The sequence below is a fragment of the Lithobates pipiens genome, unplaced genomic scaffold, assembly GCF_037356315.1.
Source record: "Lithobates pipiens isolate NorthernLeopardFrog02 unplaced genomic scaffold, aLitPip1_a1.2 Scaffold_1, whole genome shotgun sequence".
Taxonomy (NCBI): domain Eukaryota; kingdom Metazoa; phylum Chordata; class Amphibia; order Anura; family Ranidae; genus Lithobates; species Lithobates pipiens.
In genome coordinates this window covers 203,777,940-203,789,573 of record NW_027507685.1, presented here as the reverse complement: position 1 = coordinate 203,789,573, position 11,634 = coordinate 203,777,940, and the positions used below count along the sequence as shown (strand labels likewise).

Below are 11,634 nucleotides of genomic sequence, written 5' to 3'. Positions count from 1 at the left end.
CTGACAATAACCCAAAACATACTGCCAAGGTAACAAAGAAGTGGCTCAAGAAGAAGCACATTAAGGTCATGGAGCAGCCTGGCCAGTCTCCAGACTAAGGATGGACTCCAGAATATTCGCACTCACAACGTGCAGAGCCCGCCAGGAAATCAGCACTGCGCTGCGCTAATCACAGGCAGTGAGACATTTCCCGATCTCTGCAGCCGCGCATCAGGAACCATCTCACTGCCTGTGATCAGCGCAGCGCAGTGCCAACTTCTTGGTGGGCTCTGCACGTGGGATGTGCGAACACGCCAGAGCTCATCCTTACTCCAGACCTTAATCCCATAAAAAATGTATGGAGGGAGCTGAAACTTTGAGTTGCCAAGCGACAGACAAGAAACCATAAGGATTTTGAGAAAATCTGTAAGATCTGTAAAGAAGAGTGGACCAAATCCCTCCTGAGATGTGTGCTGGTCACTAACTACAAGAAACGTCTTACCTCTGTGCTTGCCAACAAGGGTTTCTCCACCAAGTACTAAGTCATGTTTTGCTTGGGGGAATCAAATACTTATTTTACTCACTGAATTGCAACTCAATTTATAACATTTGTATCATGTGTTTTCTCTGGATGTTTTGGTTGATATTCTGTCTCTATCATTTAAATTACACCTATGATAAACATTATAGACCCTTAATTTCTTTGTAAGTGGGCAAATTTACAAAATCTGCAGGGGATCAAATATTTATTTTCCCCACTGTATATTAGCTGATACAAAAACACCCTATAATCAGAGTAGAGGAACCCTGGCATGTACCATGCGCTCTACTGTCTGCAGCCATCAATCCAGACCAGCTTTTCCCCACTACTTTGAGAAGGTGTAGGAACCTGCCCCAGCATGCATTGCACTTGCAGCAATTTTGGGAAAGGTTTTAGGTGAGTGTTTGCTGGCTTTGAAGAGTGGAAAACTATTCTTTCTACCTATGGATGTTTAAATGGACAAAAACCTGTGATATATTTATTTGTAAGATGCTTGTTTTGTTTTTGATTCTTTGATGCTTGAATCTTAGTAGCTGCAAACATGTTTAACATTTTATTAGCATGTTGTGAGTGTATGATTGCAAAGGTCAATGCAAAGGAGGCATCAGATCTAAGTTTCCAGTAAATGGCACTATTCATTAATATATGTTTTATTTAAAGAGAGTTTTTACCCTTTTATATTGCACGAATGAAAGTGAACTGTTTTATGTGAATTATTGTTTCATTGTGTTAATGTTCTAAAATTTAAATTTGACACCCAAGGTTAATATGAAACATTTGATAAACCAGTAAAAAAAACAAATGTTAAAATGGAAAGTATTGTAGTTTAGCACCAAAATATCCCTGAATATTCAGGAGCCATGTTTAGAATTTTGAAGGATCTATTTCTACTGGTGTACAGCTTGACCTATATATATTATCCATTAGAACTTTGATTTATAAGTCCTGATGTACACTGGAGTGAGTGTGTGTGTGTGTGTGTGTGTGTGTGTGTGTGTGTGTGTGTGTGTGTGTGTTTTTTTTATTTTTCATTTTTTTTCCCCTCCCCTGGATGCCTTGCTCCGCATTTACACGCGTTTAGGTATGTCAAGCGTTTTTATTTTTATTTTTTTCCGGTAGAACGTGCTGGCCTTGGATTTTTAATTTTTTAATTTTTTTTTTTGCTTGTAAACACTCCTGTCTCTAAATGCCTGTAAGCGCTTATGTGTGCATGGGCATTTAGAAGCCGAAAAAAAAATGTTAAACAACTTTAAATGTATTTTTTGATACCCAATGTGCATGAGGTTTAGAGTCCATTCACACGGGCAACATGACTCCCAGCGCGACTTTAGGAGGCAACTTGGACACGACTTGAATATGAATCACAACTTGAAGTTGCCTCCAGGACAGGGGACTTTGCCAGTGGCCAATCACATAATAATCAGCTCTGTGGGAGGGAGGGGTTTGCCTAGAAAACTATTTTTACTTCCTGGAAAGTTGCTTCAGTTAAGACAGGGGATCCAACTTGGAGGCGACTTCCATTGAAATCAATGGGTACAAGTTGCCTAGAAGTCGTATTGAAGTAGTACAGGAACCTTTTCTGAAGTGGGAGGGACTTCAGTAGTGTGCATTAAAGCGGGAGTCCGCATTTTTTTTTTTTTTAAAAGCCAGCAGCTACAAATACTGCAGCTGCTGACTTTTAAAATAGTGACACTTACCTGTCCAGCGCGCCCGCTATGTCGGCACCCGAAGCCGATCTCTCGATCGTCTCTCGGGTGCTGCTGCTGCCATCTTGGGTATGGGAATCAGGAAGTGGAGCCTTTCGGCTTCATTTCCCGGTTCCCTACTGCGCATGCGCGAGTCACGCTGCGCAATAAGGATGGACCCGCTGCCTCTGGGATCTGTGTGTTTCCCAGCAGGCAGTGGGGGACTTTCGGAAAGGGGTGTAATCTACGCCCCTTTCCGCAGAGAGCTATCCCGGAAGTGGGTGCAGATACCTGTACTGTACAGGTACCTGCACCCCCCCTCCCCCCTGAAAGGTGCCAATTGTGGCGCCGGAGGGGGGGAGGGTTCCGATGAGCGTAAGGTCCACTTTAGGGTGGACCTTCGCTTTAAGACTGCTCTCATTCACTTACATTGATTTTTATCATGTTACTCGACGAGGAGAAATCAAGTCGGATCCAAAGTCGCCCCTGTGTAAATGGACTCTTAAGACCCCCCCCCCCCTTTTTTATTTTTTTTTTTTATTTTTTTCCATTTATTTTATATATATATATTTGTATTATCTGCAGCTTTCCAACTCAAATGGTTCTGCTCGATATTGTTGCCCTGGTGCTCAATGTGCAAACCAGGGGCTACATTTGGCTCTTTGGCCCCAGTTGGATAGTTTAAATGTTTTAGATTCTGTTTTCTATTTTTGCATTTTTCCTGAGCTATCCATCCATCCAAATATCGGAGCTGTGTGTGTGTGTGTGTGTGTGTGTGTGTGTGTGTATAAGGCATGCAAAATTCATACTAGTAATCGGTGGGATTCACAATTGTGAGTTTAGTGGCCTGTGAGGTCCGAAAGGTTGGAGACCACTGTTAAATAGCATCTCTCTGACCATCTTCTGTAGCATGGCATGCCCATAGTCTCTGGCCGTCACCCTTCAGTGTGTCTCGTGGTCTCTGTCCGTTTTTTTTTTTCTTTAGCATTACTTTCACTTAATATTATGTATGGCACTTTTCAGGAGCTATACTTGAGGCTCCCTATATTAAGAAATTTGACTACCTTTTGGTTTAATCGGACAGTTTATATAATTGTAGTTTTAGGTTGCGTGTTTGGGGCCATAGACATCACGCAACTCTAAGCATACTTGAATGTACATGAATGCTAGTTTTGTATTCTAGGAATTGAGATTTAAGGAGCCCATGCTGTTTTAACCATGAGAGCCACTGGTCCTTCAGTTGTCATAATCCAGCATTTAAAATCCTTGGGGATTAAATTGCGGATGCCAAAGAAGATGGTCAGCCCTGATGTCCAGGTGAGGAAAATGATTCTACAGAAAAATGTTCCAGAAACAATATAACATACTTATCAGATCTTTTGTTATTCTTTCAGAGAAAATCATCCAGTGGAGGTCTCTTTGGAGTTCCCCTTCAGTCACTTCCGCCCAGCGCAGAGGGGGAGGTCCCACAGTGAGTGTTTACTTTTTATACAGGTCCCACAGTAAATTAATTATTCTGACTGTGATGTCAAAAGATCAAATATCGATTATAAAACAAACATCAATATGTTGTTGACACGCTCGCTTCTTCCAATTCAAACATTTTTTATATTAAACTGCTAAGACTGGATTCACGCCAATAGAGTCCCGGTTATTGGGGTACCATTTTTCCAACAGTCAAAACCACATCTCCTATTGTGCCACTTCTTGATAATTTGGGTAAAATGTTTGGGCCGAGACCACTACTTTAGCGACTTATTTATTTTAAAGCCTGTTATTAGGGTAAAAACTACTCCTCGGCATCCAACCATCCATAAAAATTAGACAATTTTTTTTTTTTTTTGCTTAGGAAATTGATAGTACGTTATAGAATTTCCTCATACTGTAATGTTTTCCCAATGCTGTATTCATTTCCCTTGCTAGCACCAGCGTCAATATGTGAAATATTTATGATTTTTCTTGCTGCCAAACAAACGTTAGAGGACCTCTGACCATCAAACCTATATGAGCTTGTTGAACATCCCATTCCAAAACTGAGCATTTATGTAGATTTGGCCTTTATCCATGAGGTTGTGAAATCTTTTTACAAGAATTTAGAGATGTGAATTTGTGGCAATAAAACTAAAAGAGCATTTGTGATGTTCCATACTGTTGGACGAGAGGACCTGGCTCTCAGCCATCGCTCATTCCAAAGGTATTCATAAGGGTTGAGGTCAGGGCTCTGTACATTCAATTGGCAAAGGCGCTCAATATGGTTATTCAAAGGATAGGCAGGAGTCCTCTAGTATCAGCTGGTGGTGTGATCCACTTGGGAAATATTCTTTATCCGCCACTAGGTGGAGTGTAGAGTTTGTGGCAATGATGTCATCTCACATGTGAGCTACCTAGATGACATCATTGCCACAAAATCTACACTCCAATTAGTGGTTGGTAAAGAATATTTCCCAAGTTGCGCACACCACCAGCTGATACTTGTAGACTCACGACTTACATTTTAAATAACCAAATCGGGTGCCAATTGAACACTACCAATGAGGTGTGTTTTTTTTTTTTTTTTTTTTTTTTTTCCCACTGACTCTTACCTATTGATTCACCCAGCCGAGAACCCCACAGAGCACCCAGGATGTTAATGATTGAGGCATGCATAGTTACTACACTGCCCCCCCCCCCCCCCAAGCATGGAGAGATTTTCCTCCACCAGCGCACTAGGAAGGCTGCATGTCCCCCCCCCCCCCCTTACTCGGTGACCATAGCCTCAACAGTTGTAAGTCCATTTTGACCTCTTGTCCTCTTTTTGTGGAAGCATTTTTGTTTCTGAATTTTATATATATATATAATTTCTGAGCTATACCAGAGACCACTGATCAGCTTCTCGAGGATCCTTCAGTCCTTGATCTACCACCACACACTAGTGCTCTGTACAGGCCACTTGAGTTACTCCGCACCAAACTTGTCAATGTCTTTTATGGGCCTGGATTTGTGTACCTGAACTCAAAACTTTGGAACGGGAGCTATACTTTGGCCATATGGTGCATCTGATGATTTGCTAGTGATATTGAAGTCTTCATTAAGAGAGCAATGGCATAATCTATAGATGCCTCCTAGTTTTCAGGGTTGCACACAATCTAAAACACACATTTTCCTGATTGTGGTTTCCTGCTATTTACGGTGTATGATGTAATAATCTGCCCCTAACCAGGCTCGTGGTTGACATCTGCCGGTTCTTGAGCTGCCATCTCTCCACCGAAGGTCTCTTTCGGAAGTCTGGATCAGTAAATAGGATCAAAAATCTCAAGGTATCTGGACTTTTTTAATTTTTTTTTTTAGCCATTTTAAATTTCTAACATTCCTGTTTTTAAGCTTAAAGTGGTTGTAAACCCATCTGGAAGGAAAAAAAAAATCAACCTGCAAGGAAAAGGCATAATGAGCTAGTATGCATAGCATACTAGCTCATTATGAATAACTTACCTGAGAACGAAGCCCACGAAGCGGTCCTCCGTCTTCATGTCTGCCGCTGCCATGGATTCCGGAGTGACTTCCGGGTCTCGATGCTCCGGCGCTGTGATTCGCCGGAGCAGCGATGATGTCACTCCCGCGCATGCGCACGGGAGCCGACACTCGCTGTATATTGCTGCGGCCTGCCCTGCGTGCCGTAGACAGCGGTGGCTGTCTTTTTGTAAATATCTCCTAAAACGTATAGGTTTAGGAGATATTTCTTGGACCTACAGGTAAGCCTTAATCTAGGCTTACCTGTAGGTCAAAGTGGTCTGTAAGGGTTTACAACCACTTTAAAGGACAGTATACAGTAATTTCAGTCTTTTTAAAAGGAGGGCTGCTGAAGCTACTTATAGTATAACCAAAGGCTATTTATTTAATTTTATTTAGCTGGGTAGAGGGATTAGAACACCTGTCAGGTTTTTATTGCCGTCTGTGTCCAGGGTTGGCAACCTTCAGTAAATTTACAGACAGTTTGGAAAAAATCAGTGATGTTTATACCTGTAACGATCAGGGTCTGATTTGTTGTGCTGTGTTTTGACATTTTAAGTGTAAACCAGGCAAATTACTTGTTATGGCTGTTATCAGTGTTTCCATATCACGTTTACACTGTTTAAATATAGATTGTCTGTATTAGTTTTCAATAGGAGTTCTGTCATTTTTTTCAGGTTGTCAGTAAAAAAAATATATGCACTGTCAGTAAATTTTTCATGTTTTGTCAGTAAAAAAAATGTCGTGGGAGGTTGGCAACCCTTTCTGAGCCCTGTTAGCAAAGTAATCTCATATATTCAGATGTTCCTAAAACAAGAATAGAGGTGCAAACTTCCAATGGGGACACTAGTTCTGGTGACAACCAGGTATTCCCTTACTTTGAAGGGATTTCCTTTCACTTCTTGTTTTGGCTACGGTACAGGATAAAACAGATGGCATAAAAGAAAAAAAATGAAGAAAAGCAAGAGGGTGACAACGTTCCTATATATCATGGGACCATGGAGAATGAATGTTGTCATCCTCTAACAATCAAATCGCAGCAAAAAAATTGGAGGAGGCTGAGAGCTAGAGAAGAGACTTTTTTTGAGTTGCGAATACATACTTGAATAGAAATTAAAAAAAATAATAATAATTAGCATTAACTTGCTGTAGAAAAAGCCACATGCATCGGCAAATCTATAGGCCTCTGTTTTTCCAGTAGAACATCCAATTTAAAATAAAATTATCAATGTTTCCCAAGTGTTCTTCCAGGACAGCCCTTGAGAGATGGAGCTCCTCCCATCGACCCAGGAAACACATTGCCACAGTTCAAAAGGCGGTCCCTCAGGTCCCTGGTCAGTCATTTGTGTTTCCTCCGTCGGAGGAACATGTTGCCAGGAACCTGAAGGCCCCTCTCAGGGGCTGCCTGAGAACCTGTAGCCATGAGGGACCGGGTCCTATTCCTTGGCTGCAGTTTTGGGTCCATACCTTTTTTAAACGGCTCGGGTACCGTCCAGCTGATTCGGAGCAGACCCGTTACCCTCCTCCTTCCAGTGCCGAGGTGGCCAGGGGCAGAATGGCGCTGGTTTCCCCCAGGAGCGGTGAGTGGAACCTCCATCTCAGCTCCTTGTTGCGGTGGGGTCGGAGACGCCGAGCGTCACTTCCGGCGGAACCGCGTCATCACTGCGTGCCGAGACTTCCGGTTCCGGGTCTCTAAAGGTACAAGGAGGAGAGGGAGAGCCAGCGCTGTGCCTGTGAAGCCCGACCAGCGTCCAGCAATACCGGACTAGCGGCGGGATCGGGAGCATCAGAGGGGGACCATGGAGGCTATTCCCCAGGATACTCCGGCGGAGACAGGCACCAGCCAATCCCAGGTAGGCTGCTGGGCATGCTATTACTCTGGTGGAGTGGTGGTGTTTGTAGGCTGGGTCCTGTAGTGCCCCACGGTGGCGGTTTACTCACAGTGAGATTGTTTGCACTTGGTGATTGAAGGAGGGACATGGGGCTGACGCTAAGAAATCCTTTGTCTTCTTATTTCAGGCTAAAGATATCCCAAGGGAAGACAAGACAGGCCGCAAAAAGTGTCCTAATTGTGGGAATAGGTTGTCCTCTGGCTCTAACAAAGCCCTATGCAAGCAATGCATTGCAAGCTTGCTTAAATCTGAGGCAGATTCCCCTTTAGCAAAGTTTTTGGGCTCTTTTAAAGAGGAAATGGCGTCGACCTTTAAGTCCCTCCGGGAGTTAATCACTGACGTGGGATCAGCTGCAGCTGCCTCCACGAGTAAAGCAACTATAATCTCTTCCTCACCATGCCTTACAACACCCAGCTCAGGGGAGCCCCGTATGATCAGGGAGCCCAGCCCCACGTTGATTAGCCCCGATTCCTCTGACACTGACTCGGGTCAGGAAGAGGATCAAGTAACATCCAAAGCCTCAAAGTATAGATTGTCTCTTGAGGAAGTAGATGAGCTAATGGGGGCTATCTATGATACGCTGGAAATTGAGGAGGAAGAAACTCAGTTATCTAGACATGATCAAATGTATGAGGCTCTGGGGAAAAAGAAAGCAAGGGTTTTTCCTATACATAAGGTGCTTTCTGACCTTGTCCTTAAGGAGTGGTCTGAACCAGATAAAAAGGTTTTCTTTCCTAAATCCCTTAAGAGAAGGTTCCCTTTTGATGAGAGCCCAGAGGCGGTCTGGAATAAAAATCCTAAACTAGACGCCCCTTTGTCCAAAATCTCAAAACAGGCTGATCTGGCTTTTGAAGATATGGGTCACCTGAAAGATCCAATGGACAGGAGAACTGACATTGTCTTAAAGAGGGCCTGGGATGCCTCTATGGCAGGCTTAAAACCAGCTCTAGCCACTTCTTGTGTAGCTAGAAACCTGGAGTTCTGGTTGTCGCAACTTCAAGAACATTTAAAAGCAGGCACTCCTAGGGGGGAGCTTCTGAAATCCTTCCCTATGCTTTTTAAGGCCACCAGTTTCATCTCTGACGCCTCCACGGACTCCGTAAAATTTGCGGCTAAGTCAGCAGCACTTTCAGTGGCAGCAAGGAGGTCAGTATGGATGAAAACCTGGGGGGGAGACACGGCGTCTAAGACCCGCCTGTGCAGCGTCCCTTTTACAGGAGACTTAGTCTTCGGGCCTGAATTGGACTCCGCCTTAGAAAGGACGGCGGATAAAAAGAAAACCTTTCCCGCAAAAAAGAAAAATTTTCAAAGAAAAATTTTTCGTCCCTTTAAAGAACCCTCTAAACCAGAGAAGAGTTCAATCCCCAAAAAACATTGGTCGGGGCATAAAGGGAAAGGAAAAGGGGGCATACTGTTTAGCCGCCCCAATCAGGATCCCAAACCCCAGTGATGCCAGGGTCCCTGTGGGAGGCAGATTAAGCCAATTCCTTCCACAATGGGAAGAGACGACTTCAAACGAATTTGTCTTAAACATAATAAAAAGGGGTCATGCGCTGGAGTTTCACAGCCGCCCTCCTTCAAAGTTTGTAGTGACAAAACTTCCAAGTCACTCAGAAAAGGCCAGGGCCTTACCCTTACTGATAGGGGAGATGGTGGATCAAGAAGTATTGACACCAGTCCCTATACAGGAACAAGGAGACGGTTTTTACTCTCACATTTTTGTAGTAAAAAAGCCGTCAGGAAGATTCAGATTAATTATGAATCTCCGACCATTGAATCGCTCCATCCGTTACAAGAGATTTCGGATGGAGTCCATTTACTCCATAAAGAATCTCCTGCAGAAAGAGATGTTTATGGCTACCCTGGATTTAAGGGATGCTTATCTGCATATTCCAATAAAGGAGGAATGCCAGAAATTCCTTCGAATGGCAGTACAGATAGACACAAGGGTTTACCACTTTCAGTGCCGAGCGCTTCCCTTCGGTCTGTCATCCTCCCCAAGAATCTTTACCAAGGTTCTCGGAGAGGCTTTAGTTCCACTGAGGCTTCAGTCAGTCTCAATTATTCCCTACCTAGACGATCTACTCCTAACAGCACGCTCGGAGAGTCGTCTTTCTCAGGATCTGGAGTTGACTCAACTCAGCCTGAGTCGGTTAGGGTGGATTGTCAGCCAGGAGAAATCCAAGACAACCCCAACACAGGAGATTCTGTACCTGGGTTACTGGATCAAGTCAGTAGATCAAAAAATTATACTGCCGGAAGAAAAGATTTTGAATCTGTGGCAGAGAATATCTTTTCTTCAATGCAGCCCCAAATGTACAGTGAGGGAAGTAATGTCGGTCTTAGGTCTTATGACAGCAGCCATTCCAGCCGTACAATGGGCCAGGTTCCACCAAAGAGACCTTCAGGGGTTTCTGCTAGAACAATTAAGGGGCAGAGATCTGGAGGAGGAAGTTTTGATCCCCTCAAGGATAAAACGCTCCCTCTGGTGGTGGAAGGACAGGGAGAACCTGAACAAAGGGGTTCATTGGGTCCTTCCTATCACTTCAACACTGACAACAGATGCGAGCAGTTGGGGCTGGGGAGCCCACCTCGGCTCAAGCTGGGTCCAGGACAAGTGGACCCCGGAAGAGAAATGTTTCTCTTCCAACTGGAAAGAGCTAACAGCAATCCTGAGAGCGGTCTTAGCCTTTCACCCCACAATACAGGGTCACCATCTACAAGTCCGTTCAGACAATATGACGGCTGTAGCATACATAAACAAACAGGGAGGTACCAAAAGTCCTCGTTTGATGGTAGTAGCCAGACGCATTTTCCAGTGGGCAGAAGCCAATCTGGAATCCATTTCTGCAGTCCACCTGAAAGGGGAGCTGAACAACACGGCGGACTTCTTGAGTCGACAAAAGATTTCGAACCAAGAATGGTCCTTACACCCAGAGGCATTCAATCTCATAACAAATCACTGGGGAAAACCAGAGGTAGACCTTTTTGCGAACAAAAACAATGCAAAGGTTCCAAATTTTTTCTCGCTAAACCCAGGAGATCGGCCCCTGGCTGTAGATGCCTTGCAAGCTCCATGGTCTTTCAGTCTGGCGTATGCTTTTCCCCCTCTTCATCTCATTCCGAGGGTCCTAGCAAGATTCCTCAAGGAAAAAACCTGTTTGATTCTAGTAGCACCGTTTTGGCCCAGGAGACCATGGTTCACAACGTTGCTACAATTGACAGATTGTCCACCTCTAAGGCTTCCCTACAGACAGGACCTCCTGTCGCAGGGACCTCTTTACCATCCACAGGTCGCCACACTGAAGCTTTCGGCGTGGTTACTGAGGAGGAAATCTTAAAGAGTAAGGGCCTGACAGATGAGGTAATTGCGACCTTACTACAGAGTCGCAAACCAGTCACGAGGGCTATTTACAAAAAAGTCTGGCAAAAATTTAATAGCTGGTTGAATAGCCGTGACATAAACACGGCTAATATTCTACAGTTTTTACAGGAAGGTGTAAACAAGGGTTTAACCCTAAGTACCATTAAGGTACAGATAGCTGCCTTAAGTGTGTACCTAGATGAACGTTTACAGGAAAATCCTTTTGTCGCTAGATTCTGTAAGGCAGTCGCTAGACGCAAGCCAGTCAGAGTCACCAAAGTCCCATCCTGGGATTTAGCAGTTGTACTAAAAGCTTTCTTGGGGTCACCCTTTGAGCCTATCTCGGAGGCCTCCTTAAGGCTTGTTACATTTAAGACAGTTCTCCTGGTGGCAATCACTTCAGCCCGTAGGGTCAGTGAAATCCAAGCCCTTTCCATCAGGGAACCTTTTCTACAGATCCTAGAAGACAGAGTCATTCTAAAGACAGACCCTGGGTTCTTACCAAAGGTAGCATCTAGCTTCCATAGGTCCCAAGATATTGTCCTTCCCTCATTTTGTCAAAATGCAGCAAATGAGAAAGAGGAACGTTTTCATTTATTGGATGTGAGGAGGTGTGTTCTAGAATACCTTAAAGTAACAAATCCATTCAGAATTTCAGACTCCCTTTTTGTCCTTTTCTCCGGACAG

General features: G+C 44.1%; 1 protein-coding gene across 1 annotated transcript in view; it reads left to right on the top strand.

Annotated features, from left to right (window-relative positions):
- The first annotated feature begins 3,388 nt into the window (after positions 1-3,388).
- LOC143982171 (rho GTPase-activating protein 11A-like) overlaps positions 3,389-11,634 on the top strand; it is a 90,273-nt gene continuing 82,027 nt past the window's right edge. The window contains exons 1-3 of the mRNA XM_077480660.1: positions 3,389-3,522; positions 3,600-3,676; positions 5,405-5,501. Of these exons, the coding sequence (XP_077336786.1) occupies positions 3,424-3,522; positions 3,600-3,676; positions 5,405-5,501 (273 nt within the window). The 5' untranslated portion in view covers positions 3,389-3,423. The remainder of the gene's footprint in view (positions 3,523-3,599; positions 3,677-5,404; positions 5,502-11,634) is intronic.